Source organism: Ursus maritimus, unplaced genomic scaffold, assembly GCF_017311325.1.
Source record: "Ursus maritimus isolate PB19 unplaced genomic scaffold, ASM1731132v1 scaffold_23, whole genome shotgun sequence".
Lineage (NCBI taxonomy): Eukaryota > Metazoa > Chordata > Mammalia > Carnivora > Ursidae > Ursus > Ursus maritimus.
Genome location: NW_024424786.1, coordinates 16,919,694 through 16,944,776, shown reverse-complemented (window position 1 = coordinate 16,944,776; position 25,083 = coordinate 16,919,694). Strand labels below are relative to the sequence as shown.

At 41.1% G+C, this 25,083-nt stretch overlaps 1 protein-coding gene across 2 annotated transcripts in view; it reads left to right on the top strand.

The window, feature by feature from the left end:
- Positions 1–25,083, top strand: part of MPPED2 (metallophosphoesterase domain containing 2) — a 170,410-nt gene that overhangs the window by 64,020 nt on the left and 81,307 nt on the right. For both annotated transcript variants that reach the window (XM_040638909.1, XM_040638910.1), the window contains exon 4: positions 19,282–19,507. In XM_040638909.1, the coding sequence (XP_040494843.1) occupies positions 19,282–19,507 (226 nt within the window). The remainder of the gene's footprint in view (positions 1–19,281; positions 19,508–25,083) is intronic.

Sequence of the window (25,083 nt, the reverse complement as noted above, 5' to 3'; positions counted from 1 at the left end):
TTCTCCATCAAATACGCAGTGTGAACAATGTTCTCTACATCCTTTTATAACATTTCACAAAGCTCCTCAACATCGTTGGTTTTAGAAATCTCTTTCTTCGTATCTGTATACGTTTGAATCTACACTTTTTTAAAAATGTGTGCTTGTGGATATTAGGAAAATATGTCCAGGGTTCATAATACTGTTTGGGTATACCCCGGTGTGAAATATAGATGCACGCCAACTAACAATAGCTATAAAAATGAAATCTTGCACAAGCCGTGCCCTGCCTTTCCAGTCAGCAGGAGGTGTGCGTGGGGGGCTCTCCGCTCAAGAAGTGGGGAGGGGGAAGCGCTGCAAATTTTAGTATAATGCATAATGTTGAAAGAAATTTTATCCCATCATAAAGATTAGCAGGCTGTGTAATTCAATTTAAAATTGGTTGGCGTGTCCTGACTATTATAAAGCCTTTCTTTTTTTGTTTTATCACCATTCCATTATTTTAGGTCATACACCAATATAGAATGGAGCATACAGCCAAACCATACAAAGTCTCTTTCTGTGGTTCCACCCATTGGAGAAATTGTTGGTGAACGCAAGAGATTATCTTAAAATGAGTTAAGAAAATGCTTGCTCAATTGAATGCCTCCTTGTTTTCTTTCTTGCTTTTTTTTTTAAACATAAAATGAATTTCTCTGGGCAAGCAACCATTGAGAGTGAAATCTTTTAAAAGCATTTGCTGGACACAGGGCTTGGTTCTCAAAACTCCAGCGTTAGCACTTATCTGCAGTATCATGGGCATTACTGTGCCATTGAAAACCAAGATGCAGTAGCTTATATTAATGCAAGACTGACAGACCCATGTCTGATGGCAATTACCCATACTGGGGGGTTAATAAATGTTCTTAGAATTACTGTCTTTATTTTCTTTATTACAAGAAAAATGGGCAGCTTTCTAAGCTGTGCCTCCTGCTTCTTGCTCCAGTCTTGGTGACTTGCTAATTAACTGTTTTGGTTCCAGTGTTTCATGGACTCTGCTGGGTTTAATATTCCTGTTAGGGAAATGCTAAATCCTTTGACCAAAGTCGTAGAAAAAAGCTAAATTAAATTCAGCAAACATTTATCCAAGTGTTCTTTATGAACAAGAGATGATGAGCTGTAGAAATAATAATAGCAAGATTTGGATGCACCAGAAGTGTCTGGGAAATGAAGGCAAAATATTTTCACTTTTTTTTTATCTGTTAGTGAGAGGGCTTAATTTTTATTCATGTTTTTAAGGAGTTTCAGCGCTGAAGCACTTTGTTAAGAAGGATCTTCCTGCCACATCCAGACTCAGTGGGAAAGATGTTAGGATTGATTAGCAATGTCTGCCATGTTGTAGGATGGCGAGGCTCCTGGTTTGGTGTCATTCATCTTTGGTCATATTCATGCTCTTTGACTAAGGTAGACAGAAAATTGTCATGGTGAAGTGTATGCCTGCTTTATTTTAACTCTTAAAGGCCAATCCAGACTTTCAAGTATCTCTATTGGAAAGTTCCTGAAATGACTGTGACGTTGGCTTGGTGGGATTTTTAAGTTTCCTTCACATTGTAAGCTGTTCCATGTCTTGTGGAGGTTCTTGGCATATCTGTGGGGCAAGTTGGGGTCAGTATATGAATCAGGCAGTCAGGAAGACAAGAAGACACATGCAACTGTTGTATCCTATAGGATTTAGGAAACAAATTAACTTTGGTTTATGATTCTAACCTATACAGAATTAAGGTTATCTAACCCTTCCGAGGGGAATTAACTTTTGAAACTTTTTGCCTACTTATTTGAAAAGGAGTTTATCCTGGTATGTCCCCCAAGTCTTGAGCCGCTCAGTTTTCCCTAATTCAAGTTCATGTCTTCTCAAACAGACTGCTTATCAGAATGTCCCAGGTGGATAGTTAAAAATTGAGATTCTTGAAATCTAGCTTAGACCTATGGAATCAGATTTTCTACTGGTGTATCTAAATAATTGGAACTTTAATGAGCTCTTCTGTGGCTTTTCCAGTTCATGACCACTGTTCTTACTTATGACAATATCAGTTGTCAAGTTCAGGGATATTATTCTACAAGCTCTCATCCCCCTTAACAATAGGCCATTCTTTTCTACCATGACTTCTGTGTATTTTAGTTACTTCATCTGTGAAAGGGGATAATCATTCTTACTTCATATGTTTCATGCAAGGATTAAGTAGGTTAATATATATATAGTTTTTTAGGATGGTGCCCAGCAAAGGGTAAGTGTTGTATGTGTTGGTTCTAGGCCTCATAATTATCATCATCTTTTGATTTGTTTACAGGGACTCTGCATATCTGTGCCAATCGCAAATCAGGATCTTACCAGGCTATATTGTAAGGAGGAGAGGAAGGTATGCAAATAGCAGCATTTGGGGGAAACACTATTAATTAAGCATGTGGAAGTATAAACATAGTGAGTTAAATCAGGAGGCTTTTGGCTGCAAGAAACAAAATAGCTTAAACGGCAAGGGACTTATTATCGCATATAACAAGAAGGCTGGGAGTAAAGGATTTTCAGGATCTGGTAATTCCGGGGCCCGGGTTCTTTCAGCATCCCTTTCTCCTGTTCTCATATGTTATTAGCCTTGCCACAGAGGTTGGAGAGTGTTGAAGTTCAGGCAGAGCGTGAGGGCGTAGCATGAGGTTCAGTGGGAAGAGGGGCTGTTCCTTCTTTGTCTAGATTGTGACCGTGTCCCAGAAGTCCTTCAGTAGCCTGCCCCTCACGTCTCATTGACTAGGACTGGGAGACATGCATGCACCTCTTTAAACCAGTCACTGGCAAGGGAAATCAAATTACAGTTAGTCAGTATCGGTTCACCTGGGTCTAAGAACAGGCCCACTTTTCTTGAGCACATGGCTTCCCTGGGGATGGGGGTGGGGGTGGGGAGGAGGGGGATGAATATATGAACAGAGTATGTACACATTCGGTCCAATCTTGCACATTTTCTACTTCCTGCACAGTTGCTTCAACATGAGACCCTTACTATGTTTGTCTTACTGAGGCACGAAGTTGAATAAACACATTTTAGATTTTCAGTCACAAGAGTAGGTTTTGAAAAAATATTCTTTAGTTAATTTTCAGCTAATCAGTAAGAGAGGACGGCAGCATTTGAGTGTTCTCATGAAAACTGAGATTTTAGAGGAACCGTGTGTTCCATATACTGTTCTAAACATCTCATGTGTGTGTGTGTGCGTGTGTGTGTGTGTGTGCACGCGTGCTCACACATGCACAGGTGGGCTTCATGCCCCCTTACGTTATGTTGCACATGATTAGGAAAGTCTGTTTCCTAACTGATTATTGATAAAGCTCTGGGGAGACTGAAAATGTTGACTGATCCCCCTCAAAGACCCCTTCCTTGATTGCTTTATCTCGGTAGATGTCCTCTGTTACTGTCTTTCATAGCACCTGCTAATTCCTTGCCTAGCACTTATCAAAACCTAAGTTGTATTAGTAGGTATTTACCTCTTTATCGTCTGTTGCTCCCAGCTGAGTATCAGCTCCATGAGGGGCTCCATAAGAGACCCTTTTCTGTTTCGTGCATCCTTATATCCCTAGCCCATACCAAGCATGCTGTCGTACCCAGCAATCTGGGGGAATAGTGTGACTGTTGCAGAAAGACTGTGATCATTCCATAGGCATTCTCAAATCTCATCCTGATTTTTGAGAGGGTCAGGGATTTAATGAGATTTAATGGGATCTAATAGGATTTCTTTTCCTCAAGGCTGCTGGATTAGGAAATTAGGTTGAGACCTGACTTTGCAAGAATTTTGAAATCAGCTTTTTAAATGAGCTAAAAGGAAAAGGAAGCTACAAAGTGGGTGAATCTGAGAATGTGCAGTTGAGCGCCACATGACAGAATTAAAAAGTAAGAACAGTTGAACCCGAAGAACTGAAATTTGGCCAGACCTTCCTACTAAGGAATCAACTTTACAGGCTGTGGAGGGGTTTGAATAGAAGTGGTTGGTGTTCTCGGTTGTGGAGAATTATGTTAGAACCTGCAAAAAGACCTTCTTTTCCTGCTCTTGTATCTGATCTCCAGTTTCTGGCTAAAATACTTCAGAGAATTCATTTTTTTTAAAAAATTAATAAAAATAGTCTTTTTCAAAAAAAGTTTCACCTCCACTTTCAGCATATAAGAATCAATGCTACTGGCTTTACCTCCCACTCGGAGGAGAATAATCCTAGTGAAAAATGCTAGTATTTCAGAGACATGCAGAAATGAGTACCGTGGGTGAGAGGAGCCTATGTATTATAAGAAGATAGCAGTCTAGAAAATCTTTTTCTCGGAACTTTGAGAAACCATCTTGGTATTTGATAGGAAAAAGGCATACCATATTGGCTGAGAGTAAGCAAATACAGTCCCTTAGCTTCTGATGGAAAAAAAAAATAAGTAAAAATTGGATGCTAGCCTCATGGAAGATCTTTACCACTGGGTTTCAGCAAAGGTGCCTCAGTCATAGTGTCAGAAACAGAAGAAAAATTCGGAAGGATGTTGGCGGGGTCCAGAGAGATCATTTTTATTGTCTTAAGTTGCTCTCTGATTTAAACTCACAGTTAAGATTGCTAAACATATTCCTTCCCTGGGTGAAATGAAAGAAATGGTCTTAAACTATAATAGTAGAGGCTTAAAAAAGAACAAGAAAGATTATTCTGAAGTGAACTTTGAGCAGTCCTGTGTATCTCTGAGATATGAAGAAATTAGTGGCCATATGCCCAGAGGTTACTGGATGGCACTTGTGGGTAGTGGCAGGTTGATTTTAGGAGTCCGGATTCATGATGGTAGGCACCGTCCTCAGAAATGCTTCAGTTTCTCTGAACCTAAATTTCCTGATCTGTAAAGCAAATCATTTAGACTATCTCTGACTCTTGTCATTGTATAATATGGTAGAAAGGGATCGGCAAGATAAGGAGGTCCACCTTGCAGTTAACTCATTGGGCGACCTTGGAGGAGTCAGTTAGCCTTGCTGGGTCTTAGGTTCCCATTCCAAAGAAGGAATGGTTCTGATCTCTGAGGACTCTTGTAGGTCAGAATTTCAGTGAGCCTGGAATTAAGAGGAGAAGAGGTCAGGAGCACCCTGCTGCCTCTTGATTTTTCTGTAGGAAGCAAAGGGAAAAAGCCAGCCCTGCAAGTATGTTAGCACGGATTCTTTCATGTGACCCAGTGACTTGGGGTCCTGAGAAGATGCGCACACATGTCCTGTTTGGCCCAGGCAGTAGGCTTATTTGTAAACCGTGGCCTCAGGAAAGCCAGCTGTCAAAACAGCAGCGATTTGCCTGAGAGGCCTACGGGTAAGAACTTTCAGATGAACAGATACAGTGAAGAAGAAATACAGACACCTTCCCCAAATAATGAATGGCTATTCCATTAACTCCACTATTGATTATCTCCTCTGAGCTGCCCAATCCTGGGAACAAAGGTTGGAAAAATCTTTAAATGAGTAATGTTAACCATGCAACAGTAGTAATTCCCTGGAATTGAAACACATTATTTGTATGATCTGTATAGTTCATTCTTTCATTTATTCATCCATTTGTTCGCTCATTCAACAAAATTGAGTCCTTACTATGTGCAGGCCAATCTCTTTCCCTTCCCCAACGACAACAAAAAAGTTTCCTTATAACAGATTTTTACAACTAGATTTAGTTTCTCAATTGCAAATGAATAGTATACTTCATGATGTATACAATTGGGGCCATCTGAGAGTAAAAGAGAAATAGGTACTAACTACTCATATCCACATCATTTTTAGCCAGGATAAAATCATTTCTTCATTCACTCATTCATTTGTTTGATAAGTAATTATTGAAATCTACTGAGCGTGCAAAGATGAGTAAATTACAGTCTGATCCTCCTGAAGTCCATGGTCAAGTGGGAGAAAGAGCCCTGTGGACACATTCTCATTCTATGAGCTGCAAACAGTTGGCAAGCTCAGAGCCCAACGTATGAGTGGAGGAGTGGCTGAAGGGGCCAGATGACAGAGAGTTATACACATCACACAGGGAGTTTGGCCTCTGGTCTGTAGGCAGTAATAGGGAGTCTGGGAGGATTTTCAAGTGGGTGAGTGTGTAAGTGTATGGAAGGAATATATGATTGGATTTGTATTCTGATAAGATCACCTCAGGTTTAGTATGTAGGATGAATTAAGCAAAGTCTTCCTTATAGAAAGATGTATTAGTTTCATAGGGGTGCCATAACAAAAAACCACCGACTGGGGGCCGTTTAAACAACAGAATTTATTTTCTATCAGTTCTGGAGGCTAGTAGTCCAAGATCAAGTTGTCAGTAGGTTAGGAGGCTGGTAGATGGCCAACTTCTTCCTGTGGCTTTTCACGTGGGAGCACATTCCTGGTCCATTTCCTCCTCCTCCTCCTCCTCCTCCTCCCCCTCCCCCTCCCCCTCTTCTTCTTCTTCTTCTTCTTCTTCTTCTTCTTCTTCTTTTAAGATTTTATTTATTTATTTGTCAGAGAGAGAGAGAAAGAGAGACAGTGCAAAGCAGGGTGAGCAACAGACAGAGGAAGAAGCAGGCTCTCCTCTGAGGAGGGAGCCCATGTGGGACTTGATCCCACAACCTTGGGATCATGACCTGAGCAGATGCTTAACTGACTGAGCCACCTAGGCATCCCTATTTTTTTCTTCTTATAAGGAGAACAGTCAGATCAGAGTAAGGCCCATCCTTATGGCCTCATTTTAATTTATTCACCTTTTTAGAGGCTCTATCTTCAAATACAGTCACATGCTTGAGGTAATGAGAGTGTGGGTTTCATCGTATGGATTTTGAGGGATATAATTCAGCTCATAAAGGATGCAAACCTAAAGGAAGGGGAAATCCACACTTTGTCAGAGGGCCTGGGTGTGTATGATATGGGGAGAAAAATGGACATGTACTTTTAATGGAAAATTGAAGGCTGAAGTAGTATGTGTTCACCTGACTTCAAATGTTCAGAACATTTGACCACCTCTGCCCTTTTTTCATTTTATTGTCTTGCTGGGAACAGCGTTCAGCAGATGAGAACGCTCTCCAACTGTGCCGTGATTACCTGGACTCCTTAACATATTTAATTGAATTATTTAAGGAGAGCTGTAAAGAACACCATATGCTTTAAGCACACTGTTTCTGAGAAACCATGGACTTAGGAAGACCAGTGTGGATTTGTCCTGAACTGTAGATTTAAGATGTCGAGGGCTAGATCTCTAGAAACTAGAAAACTATGATGTCTTACTTCACTCGGATTGCTATAACAAAGTACCACAGACTGGATGGCTTGTACACAACAGAAATTTATTTCTCCCAGTTTGGAAGGCTGAAAAGTCTAAGCTCAAGGCAGCAGCACAGTCAAGTTCTGGTGAGAGCCCTCTTGCTGGTTCACAGATAGTGTCCTCCTGCTCTGTTTTCATGTGGTGGAAGAAGCTAGAGAGTTCTGGAGGGTCTCATTATTAAGGGCACTAATCCCATTCATGGGGGCTCCATGCTCATGACCAGTCACCTGCCAAAGGTCCCACTTCCAAATACAATCACACTGGGGATTAGGATTTCAACATATGAATTGGGGGGGGGGGACATAAACATTCAGACCATGGCATATGGGAAAGGAATAAAAATGGGAAACAGATATGGACCTCCAGCTCCACGTCCTGGAACCTTGGACCCCAAGGGCCATAATAGACTTTCCAAAAACGGTGTCTTCCTAAGGAATTGTACAACTTTGTACAACTTTGTCCCAGAGGGGAGGCTTGTGGCATGAGACCGCAAAACTGTTCCTAAGGAAAGATTTCAGAGATTTTTGGAACTGGTGTTTCAACAAAACCAAACCTTCTCACTGGGAGACTTCATGATTTCATAACCCCCAGGAAGTCTACTTTGTAGCTCCTGATTATCTGGAATTCTTATTAATAGAAAATTTTGCCAGTTGAAGGGTGGGAGGAAAAACAGAAACGGAAGAGGAAATGAACATGGTCTCCAATTTCTTCATCTCATTGCTGTCGCTCTTGATCAAAATAACCTTCCCCGAGAGATTTCTTTTAAAATTTTATCCTTGAAATGCTTCATTAAAACTTTGAATTATAAAATAGGAAAAGTCAATTTTATTGGATCTTAAATTTTGCTTTGTGCAGCGTCCTGTCCAGATTGCAAATTATTAAAATTGACATAGGATGTGTGTGCAAGGTAATATCCCCTTTCGTGGGCTCTTCTCTAAATTTCAAGTTATTCTGTAGAGTGGATTAGATTATCCAGTGAGAAGGGACTCGGAAAAGAAAATAGAATTGTGTATTGATGCCTTCAGAAATATTATTTGATGGCAATAAAATATTCTCTGAAATTCCCTTCAGAGGAGAGAAAATGGAGTTTGTTTGCAGTAATTGCATTTTCTAGCATTTGCTCTCATACTTTCCAATATAAGCCAATTGGAACCTGTGATTTGGTTTTGCTTATTGGCAAAAGTACCATGTAAATTGATCTGTGATGCATTTAAAGAAGATGCTTTTGAAAGTTTGGAAATTGAGATGGCTTTTTCTTATTAGATTTCAAGAGTATTAGGGTTCATTTCTATATTTTAGTCTAATGTAATATTAGCCAAATATGTTCTTTTTCAATTTAGTTTTAATCAAGTTCTAGAAGACCATTTTCATCTAGCCCCAGTGGCGCTGTTAAGGCAGAGATTTTATTTCCACTGTCAACCCTCTGTTCTGGCTTCTGTGGACCTGCCCCTGGAATCACTGCACACTGAAATCCTACATGCATCTGGCCAAACATTACTTTAACAGGCAAAAATAATAGTATTTATTAGAAAAAAGATTTTTTTTGTTACTATTTGAAGGGTTACAGTGGAGAGGGAATCTAAAATTCTCTAAAAGTGTTCTTCTAAAGAATATGGTCTTTATGCCAGTGTTAATTTGATTTTCATCACATTTATGTCTGAAAATGTAAACATAGGGTTTGCATTTGATCTTCTAATTATTCAATAGAATAATTGCCACTCTTTTACAATTAATGCTGGGAGGAGCACCTTTTCTCAGTTGGTTTTTAAAGGCTTTGTGGGGGAAAAAACAACAATATTCTTCAGCTCACCGTAGATTTTGTCAGTCAACACTACTAGTTTATTGAAGATATTTATGGAATACTCTTTTAAGGTGGTAAGAAGTAGGAGATGGTCCCCTTATCCTGAATGAGGTTACAATGCCCAGCAGAAGACAGGGTGAAATGATGACGATAATAATTATCGTTTGTGTGTCAGGTTCGTATTAGGTCCTTTCCTTATCTCACTCGGTCTGCACATCTGCTGGGTCATGTAGGTTGTACAGTTATCCTCATTTTTCTGAGGAGTAATATGGAGGATAAAGAGCACGTTTTGAGGGGCGCCTGAGTGGCTCAGTCGTTAAGTGTCTGCTTTCGGCTCAGGGCGTGATCCCAGCGTTCTGGGATCGAGCCCCACATCAGGCTCCTCCGCTAGGAGTCTGCTTCTTCCTCTCCCACTCCCCCTGCTTGTGTTCCCTCTCTAGCTGGCTGTCTCTATCTCTGTCAAATAAATAAATTAAAATCTTAAAAAAAAAAAAAAAGAGCATGTTTTGAGTGTGAGTTTCAGAGATAATAAGTGACAGAACTGGAAACATGGTCCCAAATCGGTCTGACTCCACAGCTCATGATCTTTCCATCATGCTGTAGATCCCTACCTTCCAGGACATTTGAATGCTAGAAACATGCACACAGCTGTTTGAGATGAGATTGACAGTGTCTTGACCAGTTTTCTTGTGACTGTCCAGTGGAACCCTGATTTGGATCCAGTTTTCTGAAGCTTGAGGGGTAGATGAAAGGGTCTTAAAGGAGATATTCTGAGTGTTCAGATGGAATTTGTTGTATGGGGTATAAATCTTTCTCAACAAGCTAAGGCCTGCATTCATCAGTGAGAGATTGGATAAAATAAAGTGAAGAAGCTCCCCGTGACTCCAGCTGTCCCGCTAGATGGTAATACTCACATATAATTGGAGCTGGATTTGTGCACACTTCACCACCACATCTTCATGAACCTTGAACGTGCCATGTTGGTCTGGGTGCCAACTTAGAGATACTCAGTTGGGAGACAAAGAGGATACTGTCATTTGTTTTTATGAGATTGTAGTTGTCTTTTAACACGTGTGAGGGCGAATGAGTGTGTGTGCCTGAATGTGGGTTTAAATCACAAAAAATTATGGTGGATTAAGCTGATGGTTGAGATAGGAAACGCATGCAAACACGTTGCTGCTGAGCCACAATCAAATCTCTGAGCTGTTTTTATGTCTTTAGTAAGTATGGGTGCTCAGCCTGCTTGCTCATGGTTTATGCTTCTCAGTGCCATATATTGGTGACCATTCAGGTCCAGAAGGGGTCTGCTTTCCTGGGCGGGGGATGGACTTTGTCTCCTTTGTATGCACTAAGGCTTACAGCATCTTCTGGTACCTTGGGACTCTTTCTGGAGGAGGCTGAAGAAGAGGAGGGAGAGTTTCAGCTGTGGCTTTTTACACTAGCCCTAATTCCTGCAGTTGGACCACCGGGCTTTCACTCAGCATTCCTTACATTCTCCTGGGTTTCCGGCTCAGCCCTGATATTATTGTAATATAGTTTTCTGTGTTTAATATTTCTTAGACTTGGTTTCCCATTGCAAGCATGGAAGAAACCCTAATGCATGAGTTTCAGAGGAGAAGGTAGCAGTCTGAACCCGCTGTGTGGCTCCATCAGCAAGTGTGAGTATTAACGTTAGAGCTGCCAGGACTTGTGAAAATTAATGGAGCCTGACGGGGGACAGACTGAGGTCAGAGACGGAGCTTGCCCTGACTGAATGTTTCTGGTGGCTTTGCAGCTCAGGCAGTGAGTGCAAACCGTGGAGCCGAGAGGGATTGCCAGAGGTCCATTCATTCATTTAACAAGTAGGCAGTGGGCACCATCTAAATGCCAAGCATTTTTCTAGATGCTGGGAGAACAGTGGGGAAAGGTGGGCTCTGCGCTCTTGTAACTGACAGTCTTCTCCCTGCCTCTAGGCTCAACTCAGCCCCGCTCAGCTGTCAGCCCCCCGTAATCCAGGAAAGGACTGTCAATGACACCTCTCCTTAGTCCATCCCAGAGCCTCGTAGTTCTTCTGTCCTTCTAGCCACTGGTATTATTATTTGTTTCTTTCATCCTCCTGCAAAATTTTCTGCTTGAACAGTTTTCAAGCCCAAGTTACTCTTAGTTCTCAGTGGAATAGAGACTTCAAGAGTTTGAACATTTTCCCTCTCTGCTGGAGTCATGATATTAAAAATACAATAATAATTTTAAACAGAAAAAAGTTGTTGCCTTTTATCCACCTTGGGGGTATAACAAAGTCCTTTTATACACTGGCATTAGGGAGCAGTGTTTTAAAACAGGCCCCTGGCCCTGCCCCATGCAGGCTGAAGGTTTCAGAAATGTGATTGAATTGTAATGTATCTCTTTTGTTTAGAAACAGTCCCATGATAATAGGTCTGGCTATATATCTGTTTTATTCTTTTTTAATTCCGTAAATTAGCTTTGTTTCTAACATACTGGCAAGGGAAAATAGGACTGAAGCTCGTGCTTTGTGAGTTTGATTTTCCTGGGTAGCTGGAAGCTATAGCAGGTTCTCCTCTTGTCTCAGCATCTCTGTGTTTTCTTCTGGCTGCATAATGAACTTTATTTAATATGAGCGTCATGCCACACATTTTTGGTTTCTTTATATATTTTCAAAGTATAATTTAAGGGTATAGAGGGGAGTGGGTAGAGAAATTGGAGATCTTGAAATTTGTCACTTTTATATAATTAGCTTTTCTTTTACCCATGAAACCTGGCAAACCATGTTTGCCTTGGGATCCTCTTCTTCACAAAGAGCTACTATTGTACTCTGGGTTTTTGTTTCCCTTGGTTTTAGCAGAAATAAATAGGATACAGCAGTCAGTTAGCCTTGCTCATCAGATCCCTGATAAAAAATGGGGCATAGGGAAGGCAGTATTTGGCATTAGCCATGACCTAGTGGCCATTTTGGTTACCCCTATTTCCCATACTCACCATTCATGAGGAATGGAGAATATAGGGCAGGGGTCATCTTCTCGCAGGTGGTGCGCAGATTCCCAGGAAAAGTGACTATTCTGGAATTCACTTTGGATTTTTATTTGAGTGGAACCTATATTTTCTAGAGGAATACATTTTATAATGATTTGTGGCAGAAAAATAGGTCACAGTTTTATGATACTTACTTTGAGGGACATTAACTTTTACTTGGGGGGGCAAGTTTCAAGGAATCTTGTTTGGTGAGAGCAGTGCTTATATACATTTATTTTTAAATGGTGATACACAAATGTGCTGGTCCTCACCACCCTCTGTTACTTTCACCTAGTCCAATTTACATTTTTGCTTTAGCTTTCTGGTCTCTGTAGGCATTTGGGTTTATTATCTTAGACTACTATTCCCCTGTCAAAGTCTCCTCTTCGTTCCTATAATATAGCCAACATGTTTTTAAATTCTGGGATCCTGAGTAAAGTTGGGCACAGAAGCTTTTTTCCTTCTCCTTCCCAAGGCCATGACCTTCTCTTCCTTGGGTAGGCTCCCACATTCTTCTGAGAGCTGGTGGGTAAGAAATTACACCCACAACTGCAGTAGCATTTGGGGAATGCCGTAACTGAGCCAGGATGTGTGTTGTCATAGTGTGAAGCTGAAACTGCTTCGTGACCCCTGGAGGAGAAATCCATGACGTAGCCAGTTCTATTTTGTGATACAAGCAGAAAGGGCCACCACTGGCTAGAGCTAGGGAAAAGGATCGCCACAGATGGACGAATGGAATGAGGAGGACTCACGTAAGAGGGAGATCTTGAGCCAAACTTCGTAAGACTCTTAAAAATTGGGGATCACCGGAAAGAAACCTAGTGTGGGAGGCAGAAGAGCTATCCATTACCCTATTTGTGCTTCCAACGTGGCCCGTGATTTTGCTTAGCAAATGGCAGCACCTGTCTGGCACTCTGTTTCTTCATCAGGAAAATGGAATTGGATAAACCAGAGGTTTTTCTGTTGAATATTTTTAAGCCAGGGCTAAGTCTTCACACAAAATCTTTCCCCAAATTGTAAAGTTAAGGAAAGCAGTGCAGCTGTGGTGAACACGGGAATGGGTCTCTCGCCTTTGCCCAGTCTCTTTCCTCATATCACCCTGCTCCAGACCTGGGGAGGCTCACGGAACACACTTTCAAATCACCAGATGAGGCTGTCTCTGAAGATCCTGCTGGGGTCATGTGTTGTGATTCGTGGGAGCCGCTTGAAGTCACACACTAAATGTCCAGAGTTTGGTACGGAAGGGAGGCTGACCTTGACACAATTCACTCTGTCTGCCTAACGTTGTTGTGGGTTTATCAGACATGTGCATAACTGAAGATCTTAAACTTTTCTAGACTTTCTATTTCTCTCTCTATACTCTTCCATGAGTATATAGAGATCACATATAGTACCTGATTCTAGGAAAATGTTAGGGACATTCCAGGTGAGTCGGCCCTCTCGAGAGATGTGATTGATCATGGTTTATACTATTCATTTGTGAATGAGAGGCTGATCTTGGCACATTTTTTGGCAGTCGGTAAATATTAGAAGTGATGGGTAACTGAATAGCAGTAGGAGGAAAGAAGTGGTGTGTTCAGGAGACACATTTTGCAAGGTTCGGATCATCTTGACAAAAGCAATCAGCGTGCAGGTTGCAAGGTTCGAATCATCTTGACAAAAGCAGTTGGCCCACCAGCCATGCCCTCTAGATCCAGACGCCTTCATGACTCTAATAATACGTTTGTTAACTTGAAGGACACATTAGACCATGCCAGCTTCTGCCTCTGGAAAATCGAAGTTCTCTTTTCCATCTCAGATGTTTTTCCTTGGGAGTAGTGACCTTGTGCCATAGTGACCAGGGAGTGATCCAGTTTGTGGATCAACGCGTATTTTCTTGGCTGGCACCTGGAAAGGGTAATCATTATAACAATCATTGCATCACAGCTAATGTCTGTCGAGTCATCGTGAAGTGTTAGACGCCGTGCAAGTTCTTTACAAGCGGCATCTTCTTGAATGTATACCAATCCTTGGGGGTGGTGCTATTATTTTCCCCATTTAGATTTGAGGAAAGTCCAGTTAAAAAATGGTTTGTTAGAGATTTTTTGGCTAGACTGAATTTGGGGGCAGAGAATGGGACTCTTCGAGAGGCTTAACCTGGGTAAATTCTGACTAACCATGTGTCTCTGGAGGACAGTGTGACAGTGGTTAAACTGTCATACCCCACGATGACAAGCTCAGTACCTGTAATTCTCCTAAGAAAGCTCCTGGCAAATCTTGCAAAAGTTCATTCATTCTTCCACTTATTCAGCAAATGGTAATCATGTGCCTGCCATTTGGAAGGGGTGGAACCAGGTACTTGGGGTCAAATACGAAGCCACAAGCCATGATCCATGCCTTCGAGGACTTCACAGTCTAGGGAGGAGGCAAGTCACATGCAAAAAGCAAAACTAAGAAAAATGGAGTAAACAAATAATTAACATGCACTGATTTTTCACTCCATACCATGCATGTGCTTTAGAAACTTTATCTCATTTTATCTTGAGCACAGGTTTGGAGGTGGGTGCAATTATTATCCTCATTTTGCTAACACACTTGAGAGAACATAAGGACTCTGTCCAAGGTCATGCAGCCAATGTGTGGTGAAGCCTGCAGCAGAGTCCCTGCTCTTAACCTTATGCTGCTTCCATCGTTTAAATTGTAATAGTTTAAAATTGAATCACAGAGAATAGAAGTGTGAGACGTACACTAAGGTAATATTAACTAATATCCATAGAAGTAAAGACAAAGAGGGAGAATGTAATGAGTCAATGGAGAATGAGACAGGAGGCAAAGGGGACTGAGGAAGAAGAGGAAGGAAAGGAAATGCGACAGAGGGAGGAGGAGACCCGGGGAGTGCAGCACCCAGTGTCATGGGGATAGAGACTTGGAGGGACTGGGATGGCACTGCGGTATGATCCGTGGAGATCAGAAGTGAGAAAATGTCTGAGCTTTGGCTATTAGGAAGTTATTATGGACATTCTGGGAAAGCTTTGGGAAGAGAATAGAAACACAAGCCAGATTGCATGGGGGTAAGTTCTCAGTAACCACGTGTGTCTAAGTTGCTAATTCTAATAACAGAGGGGACCATCAGGCAACACAAAGGTGGTAAGTAGGCCAGGTATGAGAAGTCATAAGGAGTGGAAATATCTGTGGCCGACTGGATGAAGGTCAGTATTGACTGGTCTTCTGATTTTCCAAAAGTAGCTAGAAAATCAGAATTTTTTGCATGACATCTCCTGATTTCTAAATGTCAGTTCAATTAAAAAACAAGACAAAACAAAACACAAAACAGCATTGAGGGCCAACTGTAATACATCTGTGGGCTGTATTTGGCCTACCAGCTGTGAGCTTCTGGAATCTACTTTCCCAAAGTTTAGATGTGAAATGAAGAAGCATCTCAAAAATAAGCATGGTTTAGGATTGTATGGGAGGGGTGTGTGTGTTTGTGTGTGTATGTGTGTCAACGGCTGCTTGTTTTTGTTTTCTTGGGTTTGATAAATAAAAATTCACTAAGAAGGAGGATTAAATAGAGAGAGACCCAAAATATCAAAGATAGATGTCTGGAAAATTAAAGTGCCCGTGAAAGTGGGAAGAATGAGATCAAGAGGCCAATTATTAGAAACATGAGAAGATGGGCTAATTTCCCACATATCATTCGTTGACTTGCTATAGTCATCACTTTGCCATACTTGTGAATTATCTGTATTATTATTTGCTCAATAGTTTTCTTTAAATCACCTCTTATTTTATATGTAAAAATAGAAAAACGAAAGTAGAGATGAAAAACAGAAATGAAAAATGAAGCCATATATCATTATTTGTACTGTCATATTGTATTTTTCCAAATATGCATTTTAAAAACATACAGAACTACTTGACGTTTTGTCAAAAGTTTATCTCCATTCCACTTAACATAATCTTGTATATCGCTCGTAAAACATATAGCATGTCTTGGGAAAGATGGAATGCTTAGTTAGAGTTCTTTAGGTCATTCAAAGCAAAAATTTTTCCATGTTAGAATAACTGTATACAGCCTCGGGTTTTTTATTCAGGCAGGTCAACTTCAATGGCCTGATCTGAATAAAATGGATCAAGGCAGGCACCTCTTTGTCTGACAATTTTTAAATGATGCTATTTGAATATCAAGAAGTTTGGAGCTTGACTGCAGAGCCTTCCAAATTAATCTAGCCTCAGGAAAAAAAAATACCGTCAAGTAACAGATTTGTCAGTGGCCCTGCTTACACTTTTCATATAAAACAAAGGTTGGCAGATTATAGATGAAAGGTCAGTTCAGAAAAAATTATATATAAAATTGTATATATAAAATTACACCTAGATATGTAATATATATATGTCAGACAATCTCCTAACATAGGTAGCAGAGGGTGGAAGTTGGAAACTAGTTGGATTCTCAGGAAGGCATGAGTTTGTTGGCAGTGTGTAAATATCATCACTGTTTCTGCGGCGCTCCATTTTGGTGGCTCCTTCTTTATGCTGAGTCTCCAAAATTTGATTTAAAAGACACCGAAGAGGCCTGTCTTCCTGAAGAAGATTTACTTTGCAGCAGTTTCACTTTCTCTAAAAAAAAAAAAAAATGGTTCAAAGGGGGAAAATATACTTCCTTTGCCTTGTTTCTCAGTCTCACCCATGCCGTTCCTGAACCAAAACTCAAAAATGGAAAAAGCGAGAAGCCAAGCCCTCTTGTAAGAGCAGTGGCGCATAAAGAAAGGCTTACAGTGAGTCCATCATCATGAATGATTAAAACGGAGCTGGGCAGCTATAGCGTGACTGGTACAAATAGAGTTGCTGAAAGAGTCATGCAGGTCCGACCTGCCTTGAAACGGATTATTGTCAAGAAAAATGTTTCAGTCCATTCTGGCTTTGGGGCACAGGTCTGGGGGTGCAGTATCAGGCCAGAGGGGGTCACGGAGCCATGAGGTTAGAGTCGTGGGGCATCTCACAAATTTCCAGTGTGCACCGTGTCGGGGATTTACGGCCTGTTAATACATCTCTCCACTGTGTTTTAAGTGCAGGGAATTGTGCAAAATATCATTCTGTCCAAGTAGCTTGCAACATGCGTCACACTCCTTATTGCCTTATGCTAGTGCACATTATAAACTTGCAAAAACATACATTTGAGAGAGGCTTCCTATTTTCTGTGAGCTCTTCAGCACAGCCTTACACACAGCCGAAGTCAAAGGCATGTCACACAGCGCTGTGCACTAGTACTCAAGGATATCCATTGACGCTTGGCCTCGATGTTTGCAGTTTCTGCTTTCTGCGGTGTTATTTTCTGACTGCTTTCATCTCTCTTAAGCCTCCCTATTAAACCATGTGCTATATATGCAGTTTCATTACTGATAGAAACCTAAAAATTGAAAGCTAAAGAAAATAGCATTACAAAGCATATTCTGGTGATCTTAAAAATCATTTCAGGGGCACCTGGGTGGCTCAGTTGGTTAAGCGTCTGGCTCTTGATTTTGGCTCGGGTCATGATCTCAGAGTCGTGAGATCGAGCCCCGCATTGGGCTCCATGCTGAGCATGGAGCCTGCCCAAGATTCTCTATCCCTCTCCCTCTGCGCCTTTCCCCCACCCCCACTGACATGTGCTTTCTCTAAAATTTTAAAAAAAAAAATCAATATTAGCAAATATGTTTGCAGTGCGCTGCTGAGATTGAGGACTTCACAGCAGTCTCTGCATTCTGCATTGCTGAAGTCCAAGTACCTATGGCAAAACTTGCCCCCCCCAAAATATAATTTTCCTCCCCACTAAGCTTCATTAATTAAATCATTGACTCTGGCTTGCTGGTAAGGACCAATTCCTACAACAAGTGTATCCAATTTCCTGCTAGTGGTAACTTTCATTCTTCCTGGAATAGCAGGAAACATTAATTTTGCATTGGACCCAGGAGTCTCAGGAAGCTGGAATTATAGGCACCATTGCCCCACCCTTTTCTCCCCTAAAATAAAATGAAATAAAACGAGCAGCAGCTCTGCAGTGAGGCTTGAGGGATGGGTAATGACAAAGAAGAGAAAAGGGCATTAATTTCAGGATGGGGACAGCTGCCCGGCACTATCTCCCTTTGGATTTTGGTTCTTATAGCATCACGGTGAGTTATTAATATGTATGATCCGTACTTTATTCAAACATTATAAATCTATGCAGAAGTCTGGTGTTTGGGTTTTCCTTTATAGCTTTCATTCTTCTTCCCAGAATTATCTCATTTTGATCGGGAAACTTTTGCATAAAAAGCACACACCGAGAACTCACATTTCCATACCATAAATATTAAAAGGGGGTTAAGCTTTACAGTTTCTTCTCCCATCCCAATGGGAGGAAAGTTAGCCTTCTAATCAGGGCGCTATTATTAACGTTCTTTTTATTCACAAGCCACAAGGTAAATTTTAGCTTACAGTATGAAATTGTACTATGTAGTTCCTTTCATTTACGTACATTGTGGAATGCTTGGCTATGCCGTGTCTTTTTTTTTTTTTTTATAATCCTATTTCTTTATTATATTCTGTTAGTCACCATACAGTACATCCCTGGTTTTTGATGTAAAGTTCGATGATTCATTAGTAGCGTATAACACCCAGTGCACCATGCAATACATGCCCTCCTTACTACCCATCACCAGTCTGTCCCATTCCCCCACCCCCCTCCCCTCTGAAGCCCTCAGTTTGTTTCTCAGAGTCCATAGTCTCTGCCGTGTCTTTCGTATGATAGACTGCAAATACACTTTTGAAGGATATACTGAAAATCAAGTGCACATTTGGGTTGTTGAGAACCGTTGGTTGGCTTATTTTTTGAGGGCCAAACCAAGTCCAGACCTTTTTTAAGGATCGTGATTAAAGTGCTTTTTGCTGGATAATTATAAAGTACAATTCATCACAGTGTAGGATCTATGGCACACCGAAGAGCGAGATGAAACTAGAAAGCTGAGTGTCTTCTTAGTAGCTTTTAAGCTTCTTAGCAGCTTCCTCTCTCCTGTTTATTGTCATTTTTTGCTAGCATAAAGGCGTAGTCATAAATTTTGGTTCCCATGGAAATATAAAGGAATGTGTGAGCTATTTCATTTGGGTATACTGTCTGCTAATCACACAGTCTCGGCTGTTGTACTTTGTGATGGGAAATGAACGTGCTAATTGGTACTTTTTTTTCTTATTTCAGGAAACCTGCCATATGAATATAAAATAGTGATTGCTGGGAATCATGAACTGACGTTTGATAAGGAATTCATGGCAGACCTTGTTAAACAGGACTACTACCGTTTCCCCTCTGTGTCCAAATTGAAACCAGAGGACTTTGACAACGTTCAGTCCCTCCTGACAAACAGTATTTACTTACAAGACTCGGAGGTAACAGTGAAGGGATTCAGGCTATACGGGGCACCTTGGTAAGTGCTCAGTGGAACAATCTTCCGCTTCGTGTTTTAAGCTCAGCACTAAGAAATCGTGGTGCAGACTTGGGTGTGTTCAGTAAAAAGGATAAGGGTGGAAAGAAAGCTTACTGCTGCATTTCGAACATGGCCCAGATTCTGGAACTGCTGGAAAGAACGATGCTTGCTTGTTGTTTTCACCGTGGGGCAGATTTCCTTAGGCAAGATCAATGGAAGTAGGGCTTTGGTAGATGTGCGTATGTTTATGTGGCTGGGGCTGCGCGTGTGTCTGTGGGACACAGAAGGATTTGGGGGAAGGTCACCGTGTTACCCTTCATGCAGATTCAGCTACTCTGAACATTCCATCAGCCTTAGGTAACTCATTTCCCTCTCATTTTACACTGGAAGTGCACATAAAATATCTTGCTTAGATTAGGGTTTCTCAAATCTTGCTACGCATCGGAATCACCTGACCAACTCTGAAGAAATAGAGATTTTTGAAGCCATACCCCCAGAGACTCTTGATTCTCCTTCCTGAGGTAGAGCCCAGCAATTTGTATTTTTAGAGCTCCTCAGACGAGACTGAGGTACAGTCAGTTTGAAAGCTACAGGTTGAGACTCAGTGCTGAGAATTCTAGCTCCGAGCTCTAGAAAACCTGAAACAGGTGTATATTCTTTCGGACCAGACAGGAAGCATTTGATCTTGTCTCTATCATTTGTCAGTTGTGTGCTTTTGAAGAAGTTAATTCACAGACGATGAGCCTCGGTTTCTGCATCTCTAAGACAGTGGAGATAATACCTACTTGAGAGGATTAGTATGAGGATTAAATCAGGTGATGTTTGTAATGAATGTGGAAGAGTGCCTGGCGGCTTGCTTAGGGTAACGGTGATCATTTTCTGGCCTTGGTTCTGCCCCTACGTATTTATGTGAACTTGAGCAAGGCATTTAGCCTCCAAACCAGTTTCTTCATCTTTAAAATGGGAGTTTTAGACTATAAGATCAATATCAGAGGAGCCTTGGATTTTTATTTATGTATCTATCTACTGTTTGAGAGCTCTGTGTGTATCTAGAGCAGAACAACTAACCTTTACTCACCCAACCTGGAGAAGTATCCCAGCCCGGTGCTAGGATTTACGGATAAGGCTGGAAGAGGACAAACAGGGTGAATTCAGATTGGCCATCCCACTCGACAGTTTGGTTTGTTCTCTGTAGAATAGAAAGTTGAGACATTTCCTCAGCAGTTGGTCATTTTTTTTCTAGCTTTACTAGTTGCTATCCAGAAGGACTGGTGGGTGAATACAGGAAGTGTATTTCATTTTTAAATCAATCCAGTGATGATTATGAACTCTTACTTGATGACCTCCTATATGCTAGGCATTGTTCTAAGTCTTTTTATCTTTTATCTCATTTTCCTCAAAATACCTTTAAGAAATGGACGCTGTTGTGATTCTGATTTGGCAGGTGACAACAAAGGCACAGAAAGGTTAAGTAACCGCTCAGGGATCACCCAGACTCTGAGGGCAGCATCCTGACTGTGGGGTGCGCGGTATGACCGAAATGGTCGTGGCAGTGGTGCGGTAATCGGGGGTTATATTCTGTGGTGGTGATGTCCAGTTTTACTAATGTACATCAATGAATGTTTTTTATATGCAAGAAAGTGGTAAAGGGCAAGAGAACAGACAATAGAAATTGATCCTATCAAAGTGTAAGCTGAAAACTGGTCTCAGGGTAATGTTGGATGTAGCTGTTAGGATTTCTGAGCCAAGGGCCGTAGAGAGAGCTTTTCCATCCTCACAGCTCCCTCCGTAATGACCATGCAATAGTTGAGGAATGACCTCGGATTGGCAGAGAAGCTCTATGTGGAGTTAAGATCATTTTTTTCATACCTGACGATTTTTGAAAGATTTTCAAAGGCACGGAACATGGAAGGCCGTTCCCGGACAAGCCAGGCTTTCAGAGATTTCTGAATGGATGGTTGCTGAAATAATGATAGCAAACAGACTTCCTCCATTATCTGAGCAGATTCAAATCTGTACAGGATAAGGTTTAGCTCTACCAGTTGACGGCTGTGATGAATGAAGGAGTGATTTTGGATCCAGACGCAGATCTTGCATTATCTCAAGAAATAAAAAAATAAATAAATAAAATAAAAATTTAAAAAAAAATTAAAAAAACCCACAAAACACATAGCAATTCAAATATGTGATGTGATGGGGTATAATCTGTTTCTGATGGTGGAAATATGTGATGTGATGATGGGGCGTAAAGACTTCAGACAATGTTTATGTCTGAGCTGAATTGATGTCATTCAGAAATTGTTTATTTTAATAGGGTGGTTTAATCAAGAAGGTAGGCAGGATGAGTCTTCTGAAATGTTATCCTAAACTTGTCTTTACACATAACTTGTTGGGATTTCCAGAAAGTTTAAACTATTTCCTGCCTAGCACTTCTTTACAATAAGGGAGATCTTTAAATGGCATTTGTGTCACCCATAGGAATTGCTGTACTTTGTCTTTTGACTAAGAATACAGAGGTTGATGAAAGCAAATTTCAGTTTCAATATATATTTTGAAAGTATCAGTAATTTGGATCTCACTGTGAAGATATTTTGTTAAAATTAATAAAATACGATGGAAACAGAGAAGGAGGCAAACCATAAGGGACCTGTAACTCTAGGAAGCAAACAGAGGGTTGCTGGAGGGGAGGGCGGTAGAGGGTTGGGGTAACTGGGTGATGGGCATTAAGGAGGGGACTTAATGGAATGAGCGCTGTTATATGCAATTGATGAATCACTAAATTCTAGCCTTGAAACTAATAATACAGTATATGTTAACTAAATTGAATTTAAATTTAAAAAATTTAAAAGGATTAATATTCCCAGGACTGCTGATAATCTGAACATCGATTTGGGAATGCCTGTGCTAGCCTTTCTGTGCAGAGAGCACAGATTTTCCTAGCTGTACCGTTTATGCAGCCCTGACACCTTGGGCGAGTTTCTGAACATCTCCCTGTCTCTGTTTTCTCATCTTTAAAGTGGGAGATAGCAGCATTCCCTCTTTCATGTGGTTGCTATGAAGATAAATGAGTTAATGCATCCGCAGCACCCCAAAGACTTTCTGGCATAGAGTAGGCATCTATAAGTGTGAACTATTACTGATATAGGGGGGTTATTCTTTCAAATCGACTTTATACCTTTGTCCATCTTCATATGACGACTGTTACAGTAGGAGTCAGATGGGGTACATTCTAGCTTAAGTTCAGCCTCTGTTCTTTGTATGACATGAGGCAAATCACTGAACTTCTGTTTTTGTAAAATAGGGCCAACGAGATCTGCCCTGGTGTCTCTTATCCACCACTCACTTAAATGGTCGCCAAAGCTAAAATTTTCAAAGAGTATCCATATTTGCAGGCATGCTTGATTATTTTAGTATCTTGTATACTTTGTAACCACTTTCACTTAAGAATTTGACTAGAAGCAAAGTTTGGGGGGGATTTGTACCAGGGCTATCACTTTTCTCCCTTCGGAAGTCAGGGTTTTCCGTCCCCGAGATTCACCCATAGGTGCACGCCTGCTTAGTGATCCCCTTAGTTTTCCCAGCCCCAAAATAACGTGAACTGGTTTAAGTTTGATTCCCGGGCTTTTCCAGTGAATTTTGATTTTACTAGTGGTCTTAATTTCAAGACAGAAATCAAAATAAGATCCATGATACGAAGGATTTCCGTCCTGTCATGGGTTTCTCAGAGGTGATTGCCATCCCACCAGGAAGATAGTTGAAACTCCCGTATTTTAAAAAAATGTGAATCCTGACTTGCTTTCAGTATAGAAAAGGAATATGAGTCCGTATTCACTTCACTGTTTTAGCTTGTAGCACAGCTGAAAGCTTCCTAAAGATGAGGGAGAATTAAAGCAATGTCTCGAATTTACAATTTAGCTGGAACCTGTAAGTGGAGAATAACTTACACCACTTAAAGGATCTGTGTGTTTTTGCAATAGGAGTGCACTGTGGTACTTCTTAGACTCCCCAGGAAGAGGTCTGGGGAAATTCAGTGGCCTACCTACACTGAAGAAGATGTTAAGAGGGCTGCCTTGGCCCGGAAGAAAGGTGCTCTCTTGGAAGCAGGGCGAGAACTGACCAGATCCAGGCAGCACCCCGCCTCAGGAGCCTCATGGCAGGTTCTGTGGTTTCTGTCTATATTCCTTCACCATTTGTTCGTCCAAGTATCTTGAAGAAAGGAATCAAGCCTAATGTATTAGCATCTTTGGGAGTAATACTTTAGCTTTTCTTAACTTCTCCTATTATGTTTTTCTCTCCCTCTTTGGGGGAGAAAGAGAGGGTCTTGTGTTGCCAGGCAGTTAGTTCTGACTAGACCTTGGGTCCCACGACAGGAAAGCTTGTGGATTTCTCATATCCCTCGTGTTGACTTTCTGCCACCACCTTGGTTCCTGATTTCCTGTTTATGATCACTCTGAGTTCTGTCCTTTCCAAAGGCCGAGTCTGGCTTGAAGAAGGAGACAAAATTTTGATTTACTTGTCTGGCCAGGATAGGGGGGAAGGTGGAATTTTTGAAATCAGCTTTGTGTTTTTGGTTATTGGATCTATAGCCAGCATCTTAGTACAAGCAGGCTTCGGGAGACTCACTCACCATTTAAAAATCGACCAGCTCCTTTGTTTTTTGTTTCTCGTTTGTTTGTTTCAGTTGCTCTTTTGATACTAAGATGCTGTGTCGAAAAAAATCCAGGTACTAAGTGATCAGGAGCCAAGCTGCAAAAAGTAAAAAGCCCGTCGTGCTCCGACCCGAGCAGAGCAGTCGTATTGTTCCCTGGTGGCTGCACCTTGTTCCCCTCTTGAACAGAAATGCAGGGCTGGTCTCCCGTGACTTTTAATGAATATGAGCGGGGCTTTCCTATGTCCAGGAATTTGATCTCTGTGCTGACCAAGAGGTCAGGAACAAAGAACACAGTTTTTCATGTTAGAGGAGACCCAGGTGTAATTTGTCAGATTTAGTAACTGTGGAGGAAGTGCCTTAACTTCTGCGGCAGGAAAATTAGATCGGGCCTAGACAGTGCAATTCTAAAATGGCTGTGGGAATAAGAGAAAGCCCATTGAGTTGCATCTGCAAAGGAAACGTGAGCAGGATGGTGTTTTCCCCTCCTCCCTGCACCTCATTGCGGATCCACAAACATATTGAGTTCATTCATTCATTCATTTGGATAGAATTTTCTCAGCATTTTTAAAAGTGGGAGTTAAGTGTTGATGCCGCTCTCTGCAACATTTGTAATTGTGTTTGCACAGAAATAGCTACAAGGTTGCTCACGTTTCCTTGTTCTGATCAGTGCAATAGTACTTTATGTTTACCCTGTCAGAAAAGCTTCAGATGTTTTTATTTCCAATTATAAGTTTTGTAATGCATCATGTATTTTGCTGACAGTCTTCAAGTTCTTGAAATAGCGAACAAATTAACAGCAGATATTGAGTAAGAGGATTAAGAAACCAACTGGCAACTCCTATGATAGAATTCAAATGTGGGGATGGGTGGAATGGGCTCATTTATTTTACTTTCACAGTCATACTTTGTCATTAACTTGCCCCCC